General features: G+C 40.1%; 1 protein-coding gene across 13 annotated transcripts in view; it reads left to right on the top strand.

Annotated features, from left to right (window-relative positions):
* The first annotated feature begins 547 nt into the window (after positions 1-547).
* Positions 548-21,890, top strand: part of ARHGAP21 (Rho GTPase activating protein 21) — an 85,164-nt gene continuing 63,821 nt past the window's right edge. For 3 of the 13 annotated variants that reach the window (XM_087892885.1, XM_060684280.2, XM_060684277.2), the window contains exons 1-3: positions 1,418-1,600; positions 14,242-14,358; positions 16,117-16,251. In XM_087892885.1, coding sequence (XP_087749011.1) covers positions 1,520-1,600; positions 14,242-14,358; positions 16,117-16,251 — 333 coding nt within the window. In that variant the 5' untranslated portion in view covers positions 1,418-1,519. Of the gene's footprint in view, positions 1,601-1,644; positions 2,625-14,241; positions 14,359-16,116; positions 16,252-21,890 lie in introns of those variants that run through there. The other 10 variants (XM_087892891.1, XM_087892889.1, XM_087892892.1 and 7 more) reach the window with 8 other exon arrangements.

The raw sequence follows: 21,890 nt of genomic DNA, 5'->3' as shown, positions 1-21,890 counted from the left end.
GCAATGCAAATGCTTTGTTTACTTAAAAAAAAAAAGTAAAATAAAACCGGTAGCTTATTTCTTCTTTATTAAGAAGTTTTGATCCCTGTTTTTTTTTTTTTCTCCGTGTTAAAAACAGTGCCTTTTCCTGGCAGCCTTAAGTTTGCTCGCTGTGCGGCAAGCACGTTTAAAGAATTTAAAAACAGAGTTAGGACTCCCTCGGGCAGGGAGAGGTGACTTCCGTTTGCGAAATGTAGGAAGGCGAGGTGCTGGGCAGTTTTGCCAAGGTGTTTGCAGAGGAGGTATTTACACTATTTTTCCCCGGGAAGGGATTCGAACTTCGAAGCCAATCGGCCGTGAACTACCCACCGAAAAGCGATCCTCATTTGTAGAAAGGCGGCAAGAATCAGCGCTGCGCGCTAGGTAGCATACCTGATAAGGGCGATTTGGACCCCTTATTGGACTTAAAAGGCGAGCGAAGCCTTCCCTGATCGATAGTTTTCCCCCAGCACACCCCTCTCCCCGCTTCAGGTTGCAATCGGCCTGGGCCGGTTCAAACTGTGTGCCAAAAGCGTATGCAGCAGGCAAGACTTCCGTGTCACATGCCTGGCAGGATCGGGCAGAAAAGTTTTCAAATTCCTGAGCTTCTCCAAAGGAGCATCCGGTCCCCTCGCCAACCTGGCCCGGACCTTGCGCTCCTCCGTCGCTTGAGAAGGAAATGTCGGTCACGGGGAGGGGGCGGGAATCTTGATTTATTTCCCTGTCCTTGGACAACTTGTATATATGGGTTGTCCTCCTCCCTTCTTTTCTCAATGCTTCAGACACGGGTGTCTGCGTGCGCGCTGGAAGGAGGCAGCGGCAAGCGCCTCTGCTCCTCTCCGCCCAATCCTCCCTGCGCTACGGCTTTACAAAGGAGGAGGAAGAGGAAGATGGCGAGCCAATGCAATTAGACTAACAAGGGACGGACGGCAGCGGGAACAGGCGGCGGCGGCGGCGGCAGCAGCAGCAGCGGCGGCTTTTGCCCGGACCACTGACACATCCCCCTCCCCTTTTTTCCCTTTCTTTTTCTTCTCGCCGGGGCGACCGGTTGAGAAAGTCCAGCAGGATCTTTCCCTGCGCTCCCCCCCCTTTTTTTCCCCTTTTACTCTCGCAGGGCTTTTTGGACAAGACTCCCTTTTCCTCCTGGACCCCATTGTGAAGGCGAGGCTTGCTTAGAATTTGCGTGCTGGACAGCGCTCTTTTTAAAAACATTTTTTTTTTTTTTGCTCTCTCCCAAAAGGCAGAGACGGGTCTTTTTTCCAGCTTGAGCGCTATTCCCTTTTTTTTTTTCCCAGGTGGGAGTGGCTGCACCCCTTTTCCTTGGTGCATGTGGACAGCCGTGTTTTTCTTTTGCTTTTGCCTACAGCCCCACTTCCTCCCCCGGGAGCCTATTTTTTGCCGCGCGGCCACCCCCACCCCCACTCCCCCATACGCAAACACCCCATGTTGACTCCAGCAGATCCTTTTTTTTTTCCACCCATTGTAACTGGAGTCTGAAATAATGGCGAGCCGTTGGACAGTGGGGCCACTCTGGGGAAAAAGAGGCTCCTCGCCACCCGAAGTCCCCGAGAAATGCAGCCAGGTAAGATCCCGGGGGGCGGACGGGCGGGCGGCGTGGGAAGGAGGGGGGGGGGCTGAACCCGATCCCAGCTGTGGGGCGGCGGGGAAAGGCTGAGGCGAGCGCCACCACGGTGTTTATGAGGGAAGCCACGGCCGGGGGGCGGTTCGGTTGCAGTCGCCGCGCGCTGGGAAAGCCTCGGATTGGAGCGGCTTTAATGGCCGCCCCATCCCTGCGGGGCCTGCCTTGCTTCCTGCCTTCCCGTCCCGGAGTCGTTAGAACGGCGTGTGTTGCTCTCGGCCGCCCGACCCTCGAATGGAGGCGGGGAGGGAGAAAGACGGGGGAAAAAAAGGGGCGGGAAAAAAGAAAAACGAAAAAAAAAAAAAAGTTTCTCCGCTCTCTTTTCCTCCTCCCGCTTTTGGAGGCTGGATGGGTTCCTGGTCCTGACAGGACGCGGAGGCCCGGGGCGAAAGATCGGTTCCACTTTCTTTTTTCTTTTTTTTCTTTTTCCCTCTCGCCCCGTTTACTCCTTTGGGTGTGTGTGTGTGGGGGGGGGGGTTGGGATGCCACAGCGGGACCTCCCCTTGTTGATAAAGGGAGGGAGCGCTGGCTGCTTCCAGCCCTTCGCCCGCCCTCTCTGGGAAACCCTTTTAGAAAAGGCAGCCCCCAGATTTTCCTTTCTCTGCCTCTCTCTCCCCCCCCCTTTCTCTTTGTCCCATTGATCTGATAGGAGGGAGAGAGGGGGCGGTGCAGTCTTCCCCGGGGTTGTTTTTTTTTTTTTTCCTCTCTCTCTCTCTCTCTCTCTCTCTCTCTCTCTCTCTCTCTCTCTCTCTCTCTCTCTCTCTCTCTCTCTCTCGTGAAGCCCTTGAATGACACTGTTCTATTTTTCCCTCCCTCTGGAGCCTCTGTGTGTGTACAGTACACACATATTTCCTCCCCTTCTTTTTCGCGAGAGCCTAGCTTAGACCGGCAGCTTCCCGGGGGCTCTCCCACCCATCCCGGCTCTGCTGCTGGGGATGCTAAGTCCATGGATCTCACATCGGAAAAGGTGTGTATTTTTCTTGGGCTGAACCGTGGAATTGCCACTTTCCAATTTAGCAAGGCTTGCCCTTAAAGAAAGCCAACGATTTCAACCCTGGATCCCTATTAGTGGCACGTAGAAACATTAGATACTTTGCCGGCCGTAAGTATCAAAAGTGACCCGTTTGACTTAGAAATGCTACCGGAGTGTCTTTTGGATTGGCGTGCCAGAATATTGTGCGGTGTCTCCTGTGGATGCGGAGTGTGAAAGCATATGGTGTACGGACGTTTTATCTTCCACATGGAAAGCTTTTGAAAGCTTTGGTTATGAATTGTGTGCGTTTGTTTTAGGGTGTTAGGGAAGCCTGTGGAGCTGATTTATTGCGAATGTCTTCTTGAGAAATGTAATTTACACTTTTTAGATATGGAGTTAGTTTAGGAATGTAGCTTTAAAACACCTTCTAATGTTTTGTCCTTGGTTTACCTTGTGCTTTAATGTAAAAGTGCCAAATGGTGTTATGGTATTGTAAGCTCATTCTTAAAAGTGTTGCTTTCACTATAATACCTGGGCTGGGTAAGTCCTACATAGAAAATTATGACGGGGAACTGTCATTGTTTATATTTAAGGCTTAGCATTAAATGCTTTTCCTTCTCTTTTTTTCTCTTTTTTTGCAAAAGGGTAATGGGTTAGATTCTTATTTCTCCAGCCCCATTCTATTTATGTCTGAAAATATTATTATTAGGAAATGAAAGGGGAAAAAGGGATGCTTGACTGAGATTTTATTTCTCAATAACTCTTCCACTAAGTAGAAGTTGTGGACCAGGCACTACTTATATAATCCATCTATCATTAGTATGGTAAACTAATTAATCCCTTGCAGTTGAGGCATACAAAATAAGTAAAGTGATACCAATTAATTGAACTAGCTTCTGTTTTTTAAAAGGCAACTTCAAGTTGAATAGAAATTAATGGAATGCTTTTTTTTTTTTTTTGGTCCTTTTTTGAACTGAATGTCAGTCCTTATATTCTATTTGGGAGGCAGGGGTGAATATATTCTATCCTGAAATATTATGTGTTTTATTAACTATAATAACCTCTACTGACTCGCGCTGATCTCCAGTACTGACAGAGTTCTACATCTTTCCACTGAACTCTATTAGATCTGTATCTTGCAGTGCTATTTTTAATATTTGTTCAGGATAAGGAAAATATTTTTTTAAATCCATAATCATATTTCTGACCATGTATTTGATAAAAATAACCGTCCTTGTTTTTAAAAAAGTATATCCCATATTTGGTTCAGGAAATAACTTTTAGCAGTTCTGGAATCTCTTTGAGATGAAATGTAACTTTTTTTACTAGAATACTATAAATTTTAATTGTGGCATAGCTGAAGAAAAGGTATAATTGACATCCACAATAACTGATCTGTGGAGATAGTTCTTAAAATGTAACCATATATTGAGCTTTAGCAACTTTATACTGATGATAGAGTAATTATGAAGTAGAGCCCCAGTACATCATTTGAAATAATATATTTTAATTTTGTTTTCTTTCATTGATTCATTAATGCTAACTGTGGTTCTGGTTTTGTTTTCTCCTTTAGAAGTGAATACTGAATCATAAGTAGTTCCAGCTAGAGAAAGGAAAACGAGGGTCCTCTCAGTCCATGCAGTTGTTCTATTGATGAAAATTGAGTTGATAATTAGGCAGTATAATACCTGAACTGGTTTTATTTTGATGATAATGATACATTTTAACAAATAGAGAACTATGATTTTGCTGCTTTTATACCTTGGAGTCACTTGTTGAATATGAACAGGTAGCAAATATGTTTGCTTTTCACTGTACAAAGACATATTTTTGTTTAGAGATTTGTCTGTGTAGAAAAAAACCCAGATTTTTTGGAAAGATCCAAAAGAAAATATAATTTTCCCACTTATATTGAAAATGATAACAGTTGCTATATACATATTTAAAAGCTGATTAAAAACTGTTTTCTAATAGAAATAATTGTACTGGCCGTGACCAACTTAAAATGAAATGAGAATTTGTTCATGCCTTTACCTTGCCTTATTAACCTTTAGTTGAACAATTTATATTGCAAAATATTAATAGGACTCTGTCTAATATTTCCTAATATTGATTTTGTCCCTTATGTGGTATGTAGTTTTTATTTTGAAAAATAATCTGGAATCTGTTCACAATTTCAAAAGAAGTAGTGTACATATACACATACATCTATATGCATCAAATATATAGAACAAAAGTACTTCTGAGTAGTTATACAAATATGCTAATACTGTGTTTCCCCGAAAATAAGATCCTGACTTATAATTTTTTGAACCCTGAAATAAGCGCTTGGCTTTATTGCCATGCGCTCAAAAGAACCAATTGGGTTTATTATCAGGGGATGTCTTATTTTGGGGGAAATAGGGTATTATGGTAATATAATGTAGTCTGCTCAGAGTGTGGCAGCTTCTTACAACATTATGAATCAACAATATTTTATTTATGAATATAACTATCATAAACTTTAAACTTCATGGTTAACTATTATATATGTGAATCTTGCCTTGAAACACAATCCCATAGTAATTATTGTAGGCAATAAGATGCATATGATGAGAATAAGTTTTAAGAAAGGAATTGTAGTCCACCTGAACAAAATAATAGCGCTATTGGAATAATATCTATTATCAGTGTTGAATTTGTTAAGAAATTAATGATACAATAAAATCAAATTGTATTCATGGAGTTTTGCCTTTGTTGTAGGAATTGTTGCTTCAAATGTAGGATTTATGAATGTCTTTAAGGATTGCTATCTTCTTCTTGTGCCATATCCGTCATTGGATGTTGGCAATCATGTTGGCAATTCTATTTTTATCAACAGCCTCATGAAAAAGTTCTGTTGAGTTTTGTTCAAACCAGTCCCTTAGATTTTGTAGCCATGATGCTCTTCTTCTGCCTGGGCCTTGTTTGCCTTCAATCTTTCCTTGGGGTCTTGTATTCAAGCGTTGAATGCATCTTACAATATGGGGAATTATGTGTTAATTCTTTTTCATTTCAATATTGTACTCTAATATAGATGTGTGTGTGTATGTGTGTGTGTGTGTGTGTGATTGATATCTGTAAACACACACATACCCAAACATATACTGTATATACTTAAATACACACACAGCTAAAGATTTTCAAATTAATCATATGTGTATTTACTCAGAATTTGCTCTCTCTCTGGATTTAGTAAGGTACATGTTCATAAATAGATTGCAATCTTATTAATAGAGAAATAGAGGGAATACAGAGGAAGTGATCTTGAACATGGTTGTTTCTAATTTGGGGTATTAAAAGATCATTCAAGTGAGTTTGTATTTCTAAAGCCTTACCAAGGCTGGTCTCAATTATTTATTTAAGCTGCAACTTGAAAAAAGTCAAAATGATAATAGGGTTGGCCCTCCAACTTAAAAACCCTATTCTTTGTTCCCAGGTCAACTACTGATAAAGCATCTTGTATCCTGGATTTATTTCCGAATGAAGCATGAATGTGGCATGTACCATGAAGACCTGTCTGAGTGAGATGATGGGGATGGGATGGAGTTAATCTTTTGTAGCTGTTCTCTCCAGGTTACTCCATGGTTCTAGGTAAATTAGGAATGAAAATCTGAGAGGTGGACTAACTCTGATCTGTACAGAATTCATGTTTCTGAACAGATGTGACATCTGACAGTCTGCCAATTTTGGATGGATGATGCTATTTTTGAGTGTCTAGAAAAGATACCATCTGGGAATAGAGATGCTGTATAATGTCTCTTTTTGAGCTAGCTAAGGTGGTCTTTATGGTGATCTTGCCCAGTCAGGAGCAGTCAGGATGACTGGCCAAGTTCACCATAAAGATGAGAACCCTCTCTGAGAGCTCAGTTCTATAGAACCGGTAGTAAAGCTGGCAGGAGGCTCCACCCACCTGGCATGATGTCATCATTGGTAGTAAAGGTAAGTGGAACCCACCCGATACACACACACACACACACACACACACACACACACACACACACACACATGTATATATATATTAAATCTAAAGATGGTAGATCCCTGTGTGACTGTTGTCATGGTTACCCAGTTTCCTAGGTCAATTTTAGATTGTTGGTATAAGAACACTGTAATGGTAGGTACTGGTTAAATGGTTAAGATAATTTTGTTAATGTGCTTAAGGAATTTCCCATAATATTTGTGTATCATGCTGTCTTTGGCTGCTCTGTGAAATATAAAGGGTTGTGGGGGGACACATCCTTGCACAAACTGATTCACAATGTTTTATTAGTTTATCAAAGTATAAGGTACAAAGAAAAAGAAAAATAATAGGAAAATAAGGGAAGAAAAATAAGAGAAAAAAGTGTAGGGTACAAAGGAAAAGAAAATGTATTGACTTCCAACTCTTTTTAGTGCAGTACAATAATGTAAGAACATACAGCCTCAACTTTTTCCTTTTACAAAATAATATATACTATTTCTATAACAACAAACCTTATCAGCAAACTCAAAATCAAAGTTTCATTTTTTTCCTACCTCAAGCACAAAATCCAGAAGCAATTTCCAAATAGAAAGAAAATTGGTTGTATCCTTTCCTTTAATTAAAGCAGTCAATTTAGTCATTTCTGCTAACCCTTTGCAGCCAATCATCCATTGTGGGAATTAAGGTATTATTCTACTTTTGTGCATAGAACGTTCTTGCTGTTGTCAGCAAATATAACATTAAAATTCCAATCTTTTTTTCAAGATCTTTGTCCATTAGGCCTAAAAGAAAAAAACTCTGGTTTTATCTTTATATTCATTTTAATAGTCTAGATGTGAACCCTATTCCAATATCTCTTTGCTTTAGCACAAGTACACCATAAATGATAAAAAGTTCCTTTTTTAGATTTACATTTCCAACATAAATTTGAAGTAGCTTTGTACATTTTTGACAATTTATCTCGTGTTACATACCAAAAGTAACATTTTCTTTTAAATTATAATTTAATGTGAATTTTAAATCCTTTCTTTAGTTTCCCATCGTTCAAGCATTAAATTATGTCCAATTTTCCCGTTGAATCATACATATTCATTCTCCAAATTCATTTTCAATAACAATTTATAAACCTTAGCAATAATACCATACAATATAAATAGTCTCAATTTACAATCACAACTGAATCCAACATTTATGTTGTTAAGTGAAACATTTGTTAAGTGAGCTTTGCCCCATTTTGCGACATTTCTTACCACAGTTAAGTGCATCACTGCACCTGTTAAGTTAGTAACACAATTTGTCAAGTGAATCCGGCTTCTCCATCGACTTTGCTTGTCAGGTCACAGAAGGTGATCACATGAACCCAGGATATTGCAATCATCATTAATGTGAGTCGGTTGCCAAACATCTGAATTTTGATCATGTGGTCATGGGAATGCTGCAACCATTATAAGTGTGAAAATGGTCATAAACCACTTTTTTCAATCCTGCTTTAATTTTGAATGGTCACTAAATGAACTGTTGTAAGTCGAGGACTATCTGTAGAGTTTCCAATTTGTTTTGTACACAATCAAATCCATAACTTTTTAAATCTAATTTAAATCTTTCTTTCAATTGTAAATATGTAACCAGTGGCAGACAAGTCCTTTTAATTTCAGCTCCTCTTTGAATTTGGGGGTAGATTCACCATAATTAAAAAGTATTATTTGATCATAATTCCGCCAGTCTGATTTTGTCAACATTTCTTTTCTTTAAAAAGCCTTCCCGCAGTGACATCCAAAGAACATCTTCTCAGGGAACATTACTTTATATTTATTTCAGACCCTCAGGATGGCACGTCTAACAAAGTGAATGTTGAAATCAATGTTTACTTTAATCTTATCATTTCATAAATAGGCATGCTGCCCAAATCTTAATTCATGACCCTCTAACTCAAGTAACTTCTTGTTTTGGAGAGTCTTAAATTCTTATTGTGCCGCAGTAGGGACAGTGAAAGTGATTACAAGTAGACTTTGTTTAGTGATTATAATTGGGACTGGCAACTCATTTATTAAGTGAAACTGTCACTAAGTTAAACTGCAGTTGTGCTTATCATCTTACTTCAGCTTGCCTTTACAGCAGTAGTGGGTTTCTACTGGTTCTCCCTGGTTCGGGCAAACCGGTAATGGCGGCGGTGGGAGGCTCCACCCACCTGCCCGGACGTCATCATGGATGCTCTGCGCATGCGCAAAAGCGCCACACACATGTGAAGCTACCAAACCGGTAGCAAAGGTAAGTGGAACCCACTACTGCTTTACAGACCTGCGGAGTTTGTTAATGTGAACGTTGTTTGCAAGTTACTTTTTCAACACTTTCGCAGTTATTTTATAATGCAGTTGCTAAACAGTTTTAAACTGTTTAGCAACTTTACTGCTTCAGTTCCATCAACATAGAACAATGCAGTATAGTTTTAATGTGTTATATTTGAAACATCTATCCATCAAAATATTTGCAAAAAGGAGATAAAACAATCTATGTGGGCAAAATTAATATTTCCCATAAGATGGACTCCAGTGTTAGGGCAGAATATAGAAATGTAACTTCAACCAGCACTTGTCCTGTTGCTTTGATTTCTTCTCAGCCTGTTAGCCTCAAGGATGTGGCAAGTTATGTGGAAAAACTGGGGGCTAACTTTTTCTTTGACCTCCACAGGAGACAAGAAGATTTCACTTAAAAATTTCTTCCTTGATTCAGGACAGCTAACAATTATAGGCCAGTTTCAGCTATTTTTGGAAAAGATAATCAGAAAAGTGATAGTTTCATAGTTTCAAATATAACTGAAAGATATTTGAAATGATTTAAATTGGGGCTTTGGTGGCTATTATATATGAAAAAAAAAAGGACTTTGGGGTTTCATGAAAGAGTAGTTTGTTAATTTTCCTTGGACCTCTTTAGTAAAATTCAGTACCATCACTAATAGTATTTTTCGGGACTTAAGGTGCAATTTTATAATGGAATTCGTTCTCCCTATTGGGCTGTATTCAGAAAATGCTATTGTGGGGCTACTGTATGTAGATAGTGTTGTAGAGCATCCAGATTGAATTATATAGCATCCCTGCCCCACAGGGATTCATTTTATCTCGAGGGATCATCAACATCTACATGAGGTGATCTAGTGTTTTGGAGTGGCATACAGGTAATTCTCAAGATACAATTGTAATGGAGCCTGCCCATTACGGATGCATGACATTAAGTCAAATGTCTCACTTAATGATACCCCCATCCAGTGGTGGGATTCAAATAATTTAACAAGCGGTTCTTTGTCCTAATGATTTCTTCCAACAACCAGTTCATCAAACTGCTCAGAAAGTTAACAACCGGTTCTCTCAAAGTGATGCAAACTGGCTGAATCCCACCACTGCCCCCATCCCTGCTCTCTCCAATGAATTGTTAAAAGAACGTGAAAGTATTAAGTGGAGCATGGAATGTCTCAGGGGCAGGGAAGACCTGGTCCAGGCCCAGGCCCGCTTGCACCAGTTGTCCTTAGGTTTCCCCCTCAAGACATCCTGTGCTCTGCATCCTGCCCCCCACCCCCATGTCCCCACAGGTCTTTTCCCACTCCCACTGGATTCCCCCCAAGCCTTAGGCCTGATTTCCACTAGGCCAAATACCCCCCTTCTGGCTTACCTTTTGAAAAGCTCCGGGACCTTCCAGAGTGCTGGAGTGGCTCACTTCAACATGGGACCGTGTGGCACAATTCCAGAAGCAGCAGCGATATTTACAGCTACCAGAATGCAGTTCAACTGTTGGAAAAATGGCAGCTGCTTCCAGAATAATGTTGTGCGGCTGAGGGACAAAGCAACCCATTCTACTTTGCTAATGCAATCGGCATAGTCTTTTAGAAATCTCTGGGCCTTAAAAGCCTGTGCTGACTGTGTTAGCAAAGTAACGGCCCACTTTGTCCCTCAGAGGCTTGGGGCAAATTCAGAAGCAGCTGCTATGCTTCCACTGGCTAAATTGCACCCTTACTTCCAGAATTACCCCATGCAGCCCTGGGACAAACTAATCCATTTTGCTACCTTAATGAGGTTGCACTGCGCTGTAGAGAGCTTCTGAACACTACAAAAAACATCTGCAGGCTTGCACAACTGAGTTAAGGCAGCAAAATGGAGCAGTTTATCCCTGGTTGTCCAGCAGCAACTTGGAAGCAACTGCCATTTTGCCCCACCTACTTGTGGGCAGGGACAAAATAGCAAACGCAACACAAATTGCTCCGTTTTGCTGCCTTAACAAGGTTGCACAATGCTGCAGCACACTTCTAAAGTTTAACATTTTTATTAGATTATAAGATAAAATACAGAAGTAAATAGGAAGACACAGGGGGGGGGAGAAAAATGTGAGGAGAAACCAGGGAAAGAAAAGAAGAAACATTGACTTCCAACTCCCTCTGTTGCAGTAAAAAAAAAAGCATTAGCATCAAAACTTTGTTTTTCCGTGCTGCAGCAAGCTTCTGAAAGCTGTGAAAAGCTTCTGTAGCACTATGCAAGCCATGTTAATACAGCAAAAAGGAGCAGTTTGCCACTTGCCCATGCAGCATGATTTTGGAATTGTGCCAAAGCAACCCATTCCAGTGCTATGGAAAACTTAGAATCTCTTCAACTGGTAAGGGAGAAGTATGTGAGGCCTAGTGGGGAATGAATCAGGCCTAAAGCCAGCGGGGAGCTGATGAGGAAGGGAAATATTTTCAAGGACCCCATGAGGATGGGAAGATAGGTGGGAGGTGCTGCAGTGATCCTGCATTTGGTTATAAAAATGAATGAATATGGGGGCACTGCAGTGGCCAGAACTTTAGGACCAGATTGTAAGTAGCTCTTGGGTGGGGTGGGGGTGGGGGGTCTGCCGCAACTTTGAACAGCTGTTAAACGACCAATCACAAATTGAAGACTACTTGCATAAATAATATATTGATGGCATTCAACCTATTGCTCCTTACTGTTTAACTCAAAGAAGTCATAGATATTCTTGAATATTCATTAAATATAGTTATGGACTAAATTAAGTGGGCAAATTACATCCAGAAAATATAAAGGTATTCTTGACAAATGGAAACTGTACTCAGTAACAGAGTTGGAAGGAACCTTGGAGGTCATCTAGTCCAACCCCCTGCTCACACAGGAGATCTGTACTAGGGATTCGAACTGCCGAACTGCTGACCTTTCTGATCGACAAGCTCAGTGTCTTAGCCACTGAGCCACCAGTAGGATTCACCTATATTGGTGAGGTGGCGTTCCATTGAGAGAATATTCACAATTTTGGAATGGCCCACTATCCCTAGTATAAATAAAATATAGGACAAGTTTTCAGTTTGGTATAGGGTTTCCTGCTTGAGCAGGGGGTGAGATCTCCAAGATCCCTTTCAATTCTGTGATTCTCTTATCCATAATGATAACCTGTGTGTTGAGTGGCATTTCAGGCTTTGTGATCTGATTTGAATGGCAGCATCTTGGAAATTGAAGCTTCTTTTGTTTGGGATTCCAGGGAGAATATACTAGGCATTGACTTGTAAACTAAAGAGAACTAGGTTCAGACATAACAAAAAATTATGTATAGCTTGGAAGTTGAAATAAAGGTTTCATATTCTTCTTTGAGACTGCACAAGACAGAATGGTAGAACTTAGGTTAATTCACAATTTAATATTTTGTCTTTAAAAGGCCAATTTTGGGCTAATTAACCTTTTTTAGTTTCTCAGTAGCATAGTTAAGTTTTTTTTTAAAATTTTGCACTCACTGAAAAAAGTTGCCAAACCATCTGTCATTTTGAACTGCTCCTGATGCCTTTCTATTCTGAGTACGCATGCCTATCCACACAGTGAGAGCACTAGGAGGCAGATGAAAAAAATAACACATGAAATAATCACACAAACATTGTAATTTATGTTCTTGCATCAGATGTAGCGATACAAATATGTGATAGTGCCATCTGTATGATAATGCACCCCTCAAGTTTGACATTACTTGTGGTTTCTTGACTGTGAGCACGTTTTATTAATTCTGTACAAATTGAAATGCTACTCAATTTCAACAAAAGGCTAGTTCTCTGATGCGTATTGAAACGTTAAGCTTTATTCTCAGTTGCCTTAATTTTCTCATCACTTTGATAAATTTTAGAAGTACAGTATTTCTTTTTGTAGAGTGTTTCACTCAAGGTCCAGATATTTATTTATTTATTTATTTATTATTCGAATTTCTATACCGCCCTTCTCCTTTCGGACTCAGGGCGGTGAACAGCCAAAATAAAAAACATTTATACATAAGTACGATTAAAAATAGATTTAAAATAGTTAAATTTGGCCCATAGTTTAAAATTTATCAATTTAAAATCCATATCAAAATTTAAAACCAACCATAAAATCATAAAATCAAGAGAGACATCAAGAGATATCAAGAGAGATATAATTTTATGTGTGAAGAAAGTCAAGAAATTTGTTCTGAATTATGCTTAATTAATACTGAAACAGCAAATCTGCAAAGAAGCAAGGATTGCAGAGCTTTCACCAGTCTTAACAATTGGCTTTCTGTTTGAAGAATAATAATAATAAGGTAGAGGTTTCCTGTGTAGTTGTATGTGATTCTAGGGGGCAGTGCTCATGTCCATTTCCGAAGGCACTTCTGTGGTCATGTGGCTGGCATGAGTATATGCCAAAGTGCACTGAACCCTGTTACCTTCCCACCAAAATGGTACCTATTTAATCACTTGCTTTTACATGCTTTCGAACTGCTAGGTTAGCAGGAACTGGGGCAAGAACGGGAGCTCACCCCATCACATGGTGCTTGGGTCTCAAACTGCTGACCTTCCAGTCTACAAGCCCAGTATTGTAACTACTAGGCCACCATCTCCCTCAGTTTGAATATTAAACAGTAAATGGGATTGGTATGTCGTTTTAGATCAACTTCTAGCAAGGATACTGTGAATACTGACAGCTTTCTGGATAAAGATAAATCAGACTTGCTATACGTAGGATATACTTGCATCTAAAGTCTACTGCAATATGAATGAATCGTTTATATGAAAAATATTTTTATCCCATCTTTTTATGTATAACTCAAGGCAGCAAGTATAACTAATTCTCCTCCGTCTTGTTTTCTTCACAATAGCAACCCTGAGTGGTAGGTTGACTGGCTAGGAGGCTGATTGGTTTAAAACCTTCTGGTTTTTAGGGCACCATTTTAAAAATTATACCAAACTGTTGGTGCTCTTCGTATGTATACATTATACCAAATGTATACATTTGCTAACTAACTAATGTCTTATTCACAAATATTTCTTTTTATTGTGTTCCTCCAAAGTCTGATTCTTTTTGTATTTTCTCTTTTCATAATGATGTCATCAGTTGGAGGTAAATGTGGAAGTTTATTAAGGAGCACCATGATTTATGTCTTATTAGCATCTTAAAATGGTAGTGATTGAAGGTATCACTTATCTGCATATTTAACCAAAGTGTTAATGATTTTTTTTATTATAGAAACAGGAGAGGCGTTGCATTATAAATAGGTATATTTACCCAAAGGTGCAAATATAATTGTTCTATTGAGTATATAGTATGGGAAAGGTAACGGTAAAGGTTTCCCCTGTCCATTTGTGTCCGATTCTAGGGGGCGATGCTCATCTCTGATTCACAGCCGAAGAGCCAGCATTGTCCGAAGACATTTCCGTGGTCATGTGGCATATGCCAAAGGTGCACGGAATGCTGTTACCTTCCCACCAAAATGGTACCTATTTATCTACTCACATTTGCATGCTTTCAAACTGCTAAGTGGACAGCAGCTAAGGCAAATAACAGGAGCTCATCCTGTCACACAGCCCTCGGATCTTGCATCTAGACTGTCATCTTTAAGGGTACTAGACTGGAACACTTTATCTAAACCAAATGATTAATTCATTGAATATTAGAATTATATTGACCAACACTTCTCTGAAATATCTGTGAGATATAGCCTTTGATTTTTTCCAATTGGACTTTTCATTGACTTATAGTCAATTATCAAACTATTGTGTACATCAAATTACTTTGATAGTCATGGAGGCTTTGGAAATATAATTGTGCTTCAGCACTGGATTTTTCAATAACTGTTTGGTAATAATTTTTCTGTCTCTTTTAGACAATAATTTTCCCAAAGCTGTGCCTAAACAAATTCTACCCTGCTACAAATGGCATAGCTCTTAAGAGTGAAATGGATAACTGCAAAAAAGTTCTCTCTTGTGTTGGTTTTTTTTTATTTCACTGTTTTTGTTGTGAGGGGGAAAAAAAAGAACCTGATACTGTCAACTCTATCAAGTAGAAGTATCAGACCAGGAAATCAACTCTACAAGAAAATTAAAACTATTTTTATATAGCTAAATGTCTATGGAGATTCTCAATCATCCAAGTCATGGTGTTCCCAAAGGTGCTTTTTTCAAGAGGCAACTGGACTTTCTGGTTTTTCCTTGAAGATGTTTCACTTCTCATCCTTCTTCAGAGCTGAAGAAGCTTCTTGGATGCGAAATGAAAAATCTTCAAAGAAAAACGAGAAAGTCCAGTTAGTGGGATGCCCTTGTTACAGAATTTTTTTTTGACATCAGCTCTCCCCTCCATCCGGCTTAAAGCTTTAATATTTCTTACTGATTTTTCTGTGGAGATTTGAGGGGGGGAAAGATTTATTTCCCCTTATTTTGTTATTCATTTGGTGTTCTTGGGTTTATGCTTGTTATATTTATGTTTGTACCAATTAGGTTACTATACTCCAATGTTCTCTGTTAGAGTTCCCTTCCTGTAGAACTTGAAATAAGCATTCTCATAGTTAACATTCAGAAAGCTGTAAAAAAATCCTGGCTGTTGGATCTTTGAGCTTAATACCAAGGGTCTCCACTGTATTGTAATTTATATTAAAAGAGAAAGCGAAAAAGAACTGCTAAATACTGATAAGTATTTAATCTCCAAGTTCCCCCCACTCTATTTTTTAATTTATAAACTAATTGAACATATCTCACAGTTTCTCAATATTATACTCAGCATCAATTGTACAATTTAAGCAATGCTCTGCCATTTATATATCAGAAATCATATTTTACATTGATAGAAATTTTAAATACAGCTAGTCCTTGACTTATAACCATTAATTTAGTGATCATTCAAAGTTATAATGGCACTGAAAAATAACTTATAACCAGTCCTCACTTATAATCACGGTGGCATCCCCAATTATTGTGGCATCCCTGTGATCACATGATCAAAATTTGAGTGCTTGGCAATCAGCATGAAAAGCAAGCAAAGTCAATGGGGGAAGCCAGACTTGCTTAATGATCATGTGATTCACTTAACTTCAGTTATTTGCTTAACAATCATGGCAAAAAAAATCATAAAATCAGGCGCAGGTCATTTAACAAAACTTTGCAATAGAAATTCTGGTTCCAATTGTGGTTGTAAATCAAGGGCTACCTCATTTTAATTATTAACCTTACTATATAAGGCTCTTATTTATATTCTATAGTGCGGGTGTCGGCAACCCGCGACTCCGGAGCCGCATGCAGCTCTTTGGGCCTTCTGCTGCTGTTCCCTGCCCCATCACTGGCTGGCCCCACCCCTCGCCCTCCCTTCCCAGTCACTCCTCAACTGGCCTGAGAAGGTAAGGGCAATGGCGGGGGATGGAGAAGCGGCCGGGGCTGATTCTCCGGCACCTCACTCTTGCTGGAGCTTCTTCCAACCCTTGTTTGTGTTGGGCGTGCCTCGGTTGCTTGGGGAGATGCTCGACCTGCTCTCCACCCCAAGAAACAGGCCCAACCTGGCCACGACTGACACCGGCCTCACTAACATGAGGGCTGGCAGGGTGGGAATGGGATCCAGGAGGATGGGACGACGGAAAGGGGGACGGGCCCATAGTGCCCAGCCACAGCTTTAAGAAGCTCAGGGCAGTGAGAAAAGGGAGCTGGCCCCACCGAACTTCGCACACCCAACCCGGAGGTCAGGCTCAGAGAAAGCCGGAGCGCCCTCACCAAAGATATATATATGCAAAAAATTAAAATCTCGGGTGTTTTCCCGCGTCATTGTAAAGATTTTACAAGAAGATTTTAAGCTGGGATTTTAACCAGAATTTTAAACATTTTAACCAACTTATTTACAATGATGCGGGAAAACACCTGAGATTTTAATTTTTTGCATATGCACACCCGCAATATATATATTCTCTTTCTCTGTCTCTCTGTCTCTTCTCACTCTCTCAGAAAGCCCAGCAACTCTCCTTGGGGCTCTTTGCTACTCCTTTTCTTTCTTCTTGGCAACGTTTTTGAAATTCGGACTGGCTAAGGAACAAGCGTGAGCCATGGCGGAGGCTTCCCTCCTCTTCCTCCTCCCCCTCCTTCTCCTCTCGCAACCCCCTGGCTGACTGTGGCGGATCCGGGAGCGTGCACACAAGTAGAAAAGACCCTCCTCAAGCGAGCAGCCGGCTGCCCCGCACATGCCTTTGCTGCACTTTGGCTGAGGCCAAAGCGAGATCCCAAAGCGAGATAGAGAGAGGGAGAGAGAGAGAAAAAAAGTGGGAACATTCTCTCTCCCTCTCCCTCCCTTCCTCTCTCTCTCTCTTTCTCTCTTTCACACGCACACACACACACACACACACACACACACAGGTCCCTCACCCCTCCCACCCCCCAAAGGCAGCCACATCTCTTTACTAACCTGCTTTCCAGCTCTGTTCTCCTCTGCGCGTGCAGAGCAAGAAAAATAGTCTGTGAGACTATGGTAAAAAAAATAGTTCAGACCAGTGGTGAAATGTAAAATTTGTTGCTACTGGTTCTGTGGGCATGGCTTGGGGGGGGGGTGTCATGTGACTGGGTGGGTATGGCCAACTCTCTTTTTTTACTTTTTTAAAGCATTTTTTTGACTTCCTATTCGCTTGAACCGGTAGTAAAAAAAAATGCTTTAAAAAAGGTTTTTAAAAAAAGTTTCAACAATCACAGCTGTGCCGCGCGATCGTCAGAACTTTTTTTTTTTACTTTTTTAAAGCATTTTTTTTACTACCTATTCGCCAGAACCAGTAGTTTTTATCACTACCGGTTCACCCAAACTGGAGCGAACCAGTAGCATTTCACTCCTGGTTCAGACCTTCCAACTTCTCAAAAAAAAGAAAAGAAAAGATTTTGAAAAGTTGGAAGGTCTGAACTATTTTTTTTTTTTTTACGTAGTCCCACAGACTACTTTTCTTGCCCTGCTCACACAGGGGAGAACGGAGCTGGAAAGCAGGTTAGTGAAGGGATGTGGCTGCCTTGGGGTGGGGGATGGTGAGGGACATGTGTGTGTGTGTGTGTGTGTGTGTGTGTGTGTGTGTGCGAGAGAGAGAGGGAGAGAGAGAGAGAGACTCTCTCTCTCTCTCTCTCTCTCTCTCTCTCTCTCTCTCTCTCTCTCTCTCTCTCTCTTTGCAGCAGCAGCGGCAGCGCTTCAGTGCCTGGCCAGTAGGGTGCTTCTCACCCAACCTGCCTGCTGGCCCAGCTGCTGCTGGGACACTTCTTGGCTGCGGCGGGCCCCATTCTACCTGCCAAGTGGCTGTCCCTGTTGCTGCTGGCCTCGCGGGGGCTCTTCACCGTCTTGGCAACACGTCTCTGGGCTGCCCTGCTGGGCCACCAGCCTGCCAGGGCCCCTTTGCCAGCCGCCACCAGTGGAGCCATGCTGCTTGTGCCGCCTCTGCCCACTGCCACCTTTGGGCTGCTCATTGCTGGCCTGCATGGCTACTTGGTGCTGCAGACACTAGGCTTATAGCTACACTAGTTTTAACTTTGCTAGCTTCTTAGATTTGCCAGTTAAAGCAAAATAAAAGCAGTTTGTGTAAATAATAAAAAATAAATTAGTTTCCCTGAAGTGCCTTGAATAAAACATGGGAGGCCTTCCCTTTTATAGATATTATTCAAGAATATTGAATTCAAGAATTATTGACATTTAAAAGTATATAATTTAGATTATTAATCAAAATCTTATTTTGTTCAGAATACAGCAGATTATTTCAGAAATCAAGTAGGTTTCATGTTAAATGGTATATTTTAGTTTCAGTGAACCTACTAGACCTAAACACACTGAAAAAACTAACCTAGTCTAGTTATAAAATAATTGTACACCAGTTGATGTACAGAACAAGAACTTTGGCAACTATTGATTTTGGGTCAATCTATCTGTCTCAGCCTGTTCTATCTCGCAGGGTTGTTGTTTAGGAAAAATAGAAGGAGGAACATGTGTTGGATATGTCTGCTACCTTGAATTATTTGTAAAAACAATGAATGCAGGATATAAAACAAACAAGAAAACAAACAACATATAAAATAACAGTTAAAAGTGCTGCTATGTTTTATGTGTGAATCTACTATAATTTATGCCTAATACATATATGTGGTCTAGTTAAATGGCAACAACATCCATTTTTACTTGGAATAAGTAAAGAACTAGCTCTAAATATGGTTGCTTTTAAAATATCAAATATTGCACTTGGAAGCTATCTCAATACTAGTTAAATTAGATCAAACAAAAACAGAGTATAAAAATAAATGCTTATATTTTTACTCTCTATATTGCCCAGAGACCATCATTTCTCTTGAAAAATTCAGCGATATTGCATGCCCAAGCAAAACACAATTTACCTTTACCCTCAGTAATATCATATCTTCAATATTGCAAAGTATGTCAGCATTTTTGGAAAAATTGGTGATGTTATATCTGCAAATTCTATGCCATAATCTATTCAGATTCTTACATATTTCTATGGATGTATGACTATGCATGCTTTATTGTTAATGTTGGCACACCTAGCTTATCAGGACCTCACCCAGACTGTGTCAAGCAGCAAGAGGCCCTTTCACCTCTAACATAAGAGTAATGAGATGAATCACTGTCATCAGCTCCAGGTTGATTAAACTAAATTATTTAAGAAGTGAACTTTAATCTGTTAGATCATAGAACTAGGAGCTCATTATTTTAAACTCTCTATCAGATCCATGCATATTTTCTTACACCAAACATTACCTCGGATACTTATTTGCTACATAACCTGTTGAATGTTTAGAACTACTGGGGAGAAAGATGGGTTGATTTCTCAGTTTAATGAGTCTTCCTTTCCTTCCTCCTACAGTTTTTAAAATCAGAATGGAAATCTTTGGAAGGCCTAAATAATTTAGCATGTTTTAATTTTTTTTTTCAACAAATGGCCGATGATTTGCCACTAGCTGTCATTTCAGCATGGCTATATATGTTACTTTCATGTTACTTTTATCTCATTCTTCATCCCTTTAATAATCCCTGTTAATTTACAGTGAAATTTCTTCTAGAATTCAGTTATATGGATTGGCTTACCCCGACTAATGTTAATCTCGTTTAATAATATTAGTTAACTTAAATAAATAATGGGAGTGCATTAGACATAATAGATGTTGGCAAAATCTCTCTGGTTAGATTCCTTAAAAAATAATAAGATATCAGCTAGATAGTGCACAAAGACTGATTGCTAACAGTTTCGGTTTAGAGGAAAGTTTTGTGTGAAGTGCCATAAAACTCCTGTTTTTATAAATAACTCAAGGTGGTAAATAAATCTAATACTCCTTCCTCTCTATTTCTCAACAACCCTATGAAGTGGATTTGACTGAGAGAGACTGACTGACCCCATAAAAGTCAACCAACTGGCTTTTATGTCTATGGCTGGACTCCATCCTCAAGCCATGGTCTCCCAGTTTTTGAATTGCTACCTTAACCATTAGACCAAACTGGCTCTTCTTTTACTTATTATCATCTTGTTCATGACCAAATGGCAACCCATTTACTTGGAGGACGGAATTAAAGAGATGCTTATCAGTTAACATACAACATAAACTGGAGATGGGTAGGTGGTTGGCTAATACTTCCGAGAAGAGAGAAAAAGATTTACAGTAAAAAGATGAAATTTGAAAAAGATATATAATATAATAACATAATATAATATAATATTCTAAAATTGATCAGGAAGAAAATAGTACCATGAGGGTTAGAGATTTGGAAGCCTGGCTCAAGAAGGTTTCAGTTATGTTGAGCTCATAGCAGTCTTCAAATATGAGAACAGAGAACATGCCGAAGAGGGTCCAGACTCCACACACAAACACACACACACACACACTGAGGAGAGGAGAATGGATTCAGTATAGATGCCAGGAGGATCAGTCTGCTTCACTGGAGATCTTTAAACAGAAGCTGGCTTCTCATCTATCAGTCATTCTCTGAGATTCCTTTCAACCCTATTGTTCTATGAAGTCAAACTATTTCTTACTGTATATATTTTATAGATATACTGTAAGCCACCCAGTAGCAGCAGCTGATAATGCTGCTTGTGGTCAAATGTCTGGATGTTTTGGTTACCAGAAGGTGAAAGGGGCAGGGAATTGATAGGAACAGCTGCTGGATAATGGTTTAAACTTCAAAATGTGGTTAGAAATCCCACAACCCTGAACCTTTGAGGTGCCTCATTATAGACCTCCAGTTCCTTTAGTTATGTAAAGATACTATATTACACATTACTGAAAGCTTTCCGTTTGATTTTACTTTCTGATGAAAGCATAATATTAAAAGTAGTCCTCAGCGTAAGACAGCAATTGAGGATGGAATTCCTGTCACTAAGGGATGTAATCATAATGCACAACCACATTGCTTAGTGACAGCAATCCTGCAATCCCAATTGCAGTCTTTAATTGAATGCCGTGGTTGTTATGTGACAAAGTCAGTGGAGAAGCCAGCAGAAAACTGCAAATCCCAGACCAGTAGGCTGCTACTACGGGGGGTGGGGGGTGGAGGAAGAGTGTGAGAGGATTGGGGAGGTTGTGAAGATGTGTGCAAGAGGCATTTGTCTGAGAGAGTACACAAAGGTGTGAGGGCGGTGTGGTGAGAGTCAAGGAGGGTGTGTGAGTGATCAGCACAAATGCAGGGGTGGTAGGGGAGGGTCAGGGAGCACCCCAATGACCTATGATCTTCTACAAGCTTCCCCATTAACTTTCTGGAAAGCTGTAAATGGCAATGACAGGATCACAGGGTGCTGCAACGAGTCAGATGTGTTAACTGATTGTCAAGTACCCAGATCATGATTGTGGGGTGCTGGGATAGTTGGAACTCCAAAGATTAGTTAAAACCATCAGTTGAGCCCCATTATAGCTTTGAACAATCACTGAACAAATGGTCATACGCCAAAGACTACTTATACAAATATTTGCTCCTCTCTTAACAAATCAGTCTTCTTGACCTTTTTATTTTATACCTTTCTTTCAAATG

Source organism: Pantherophis guttatus, chromosome 4, assembly GCF_059756535.1.
Source record: "Pantherophis guttatus breed Tessera chromosome 4, ASM5975653v1, whole genome shotgun sequence".
Classification (NCBI taxonomy): Eukaryota; Metazoa; Chordata; class Lepidosauria; order Squamata; family Colubridae; genus Pantherophis; species Pantherophis guttatus.
The sequence above is the reverse complement of the archived record's forward strand: the minus strand, read 5'-3'. Positions and strand labels throughout refer to the sequence as shown.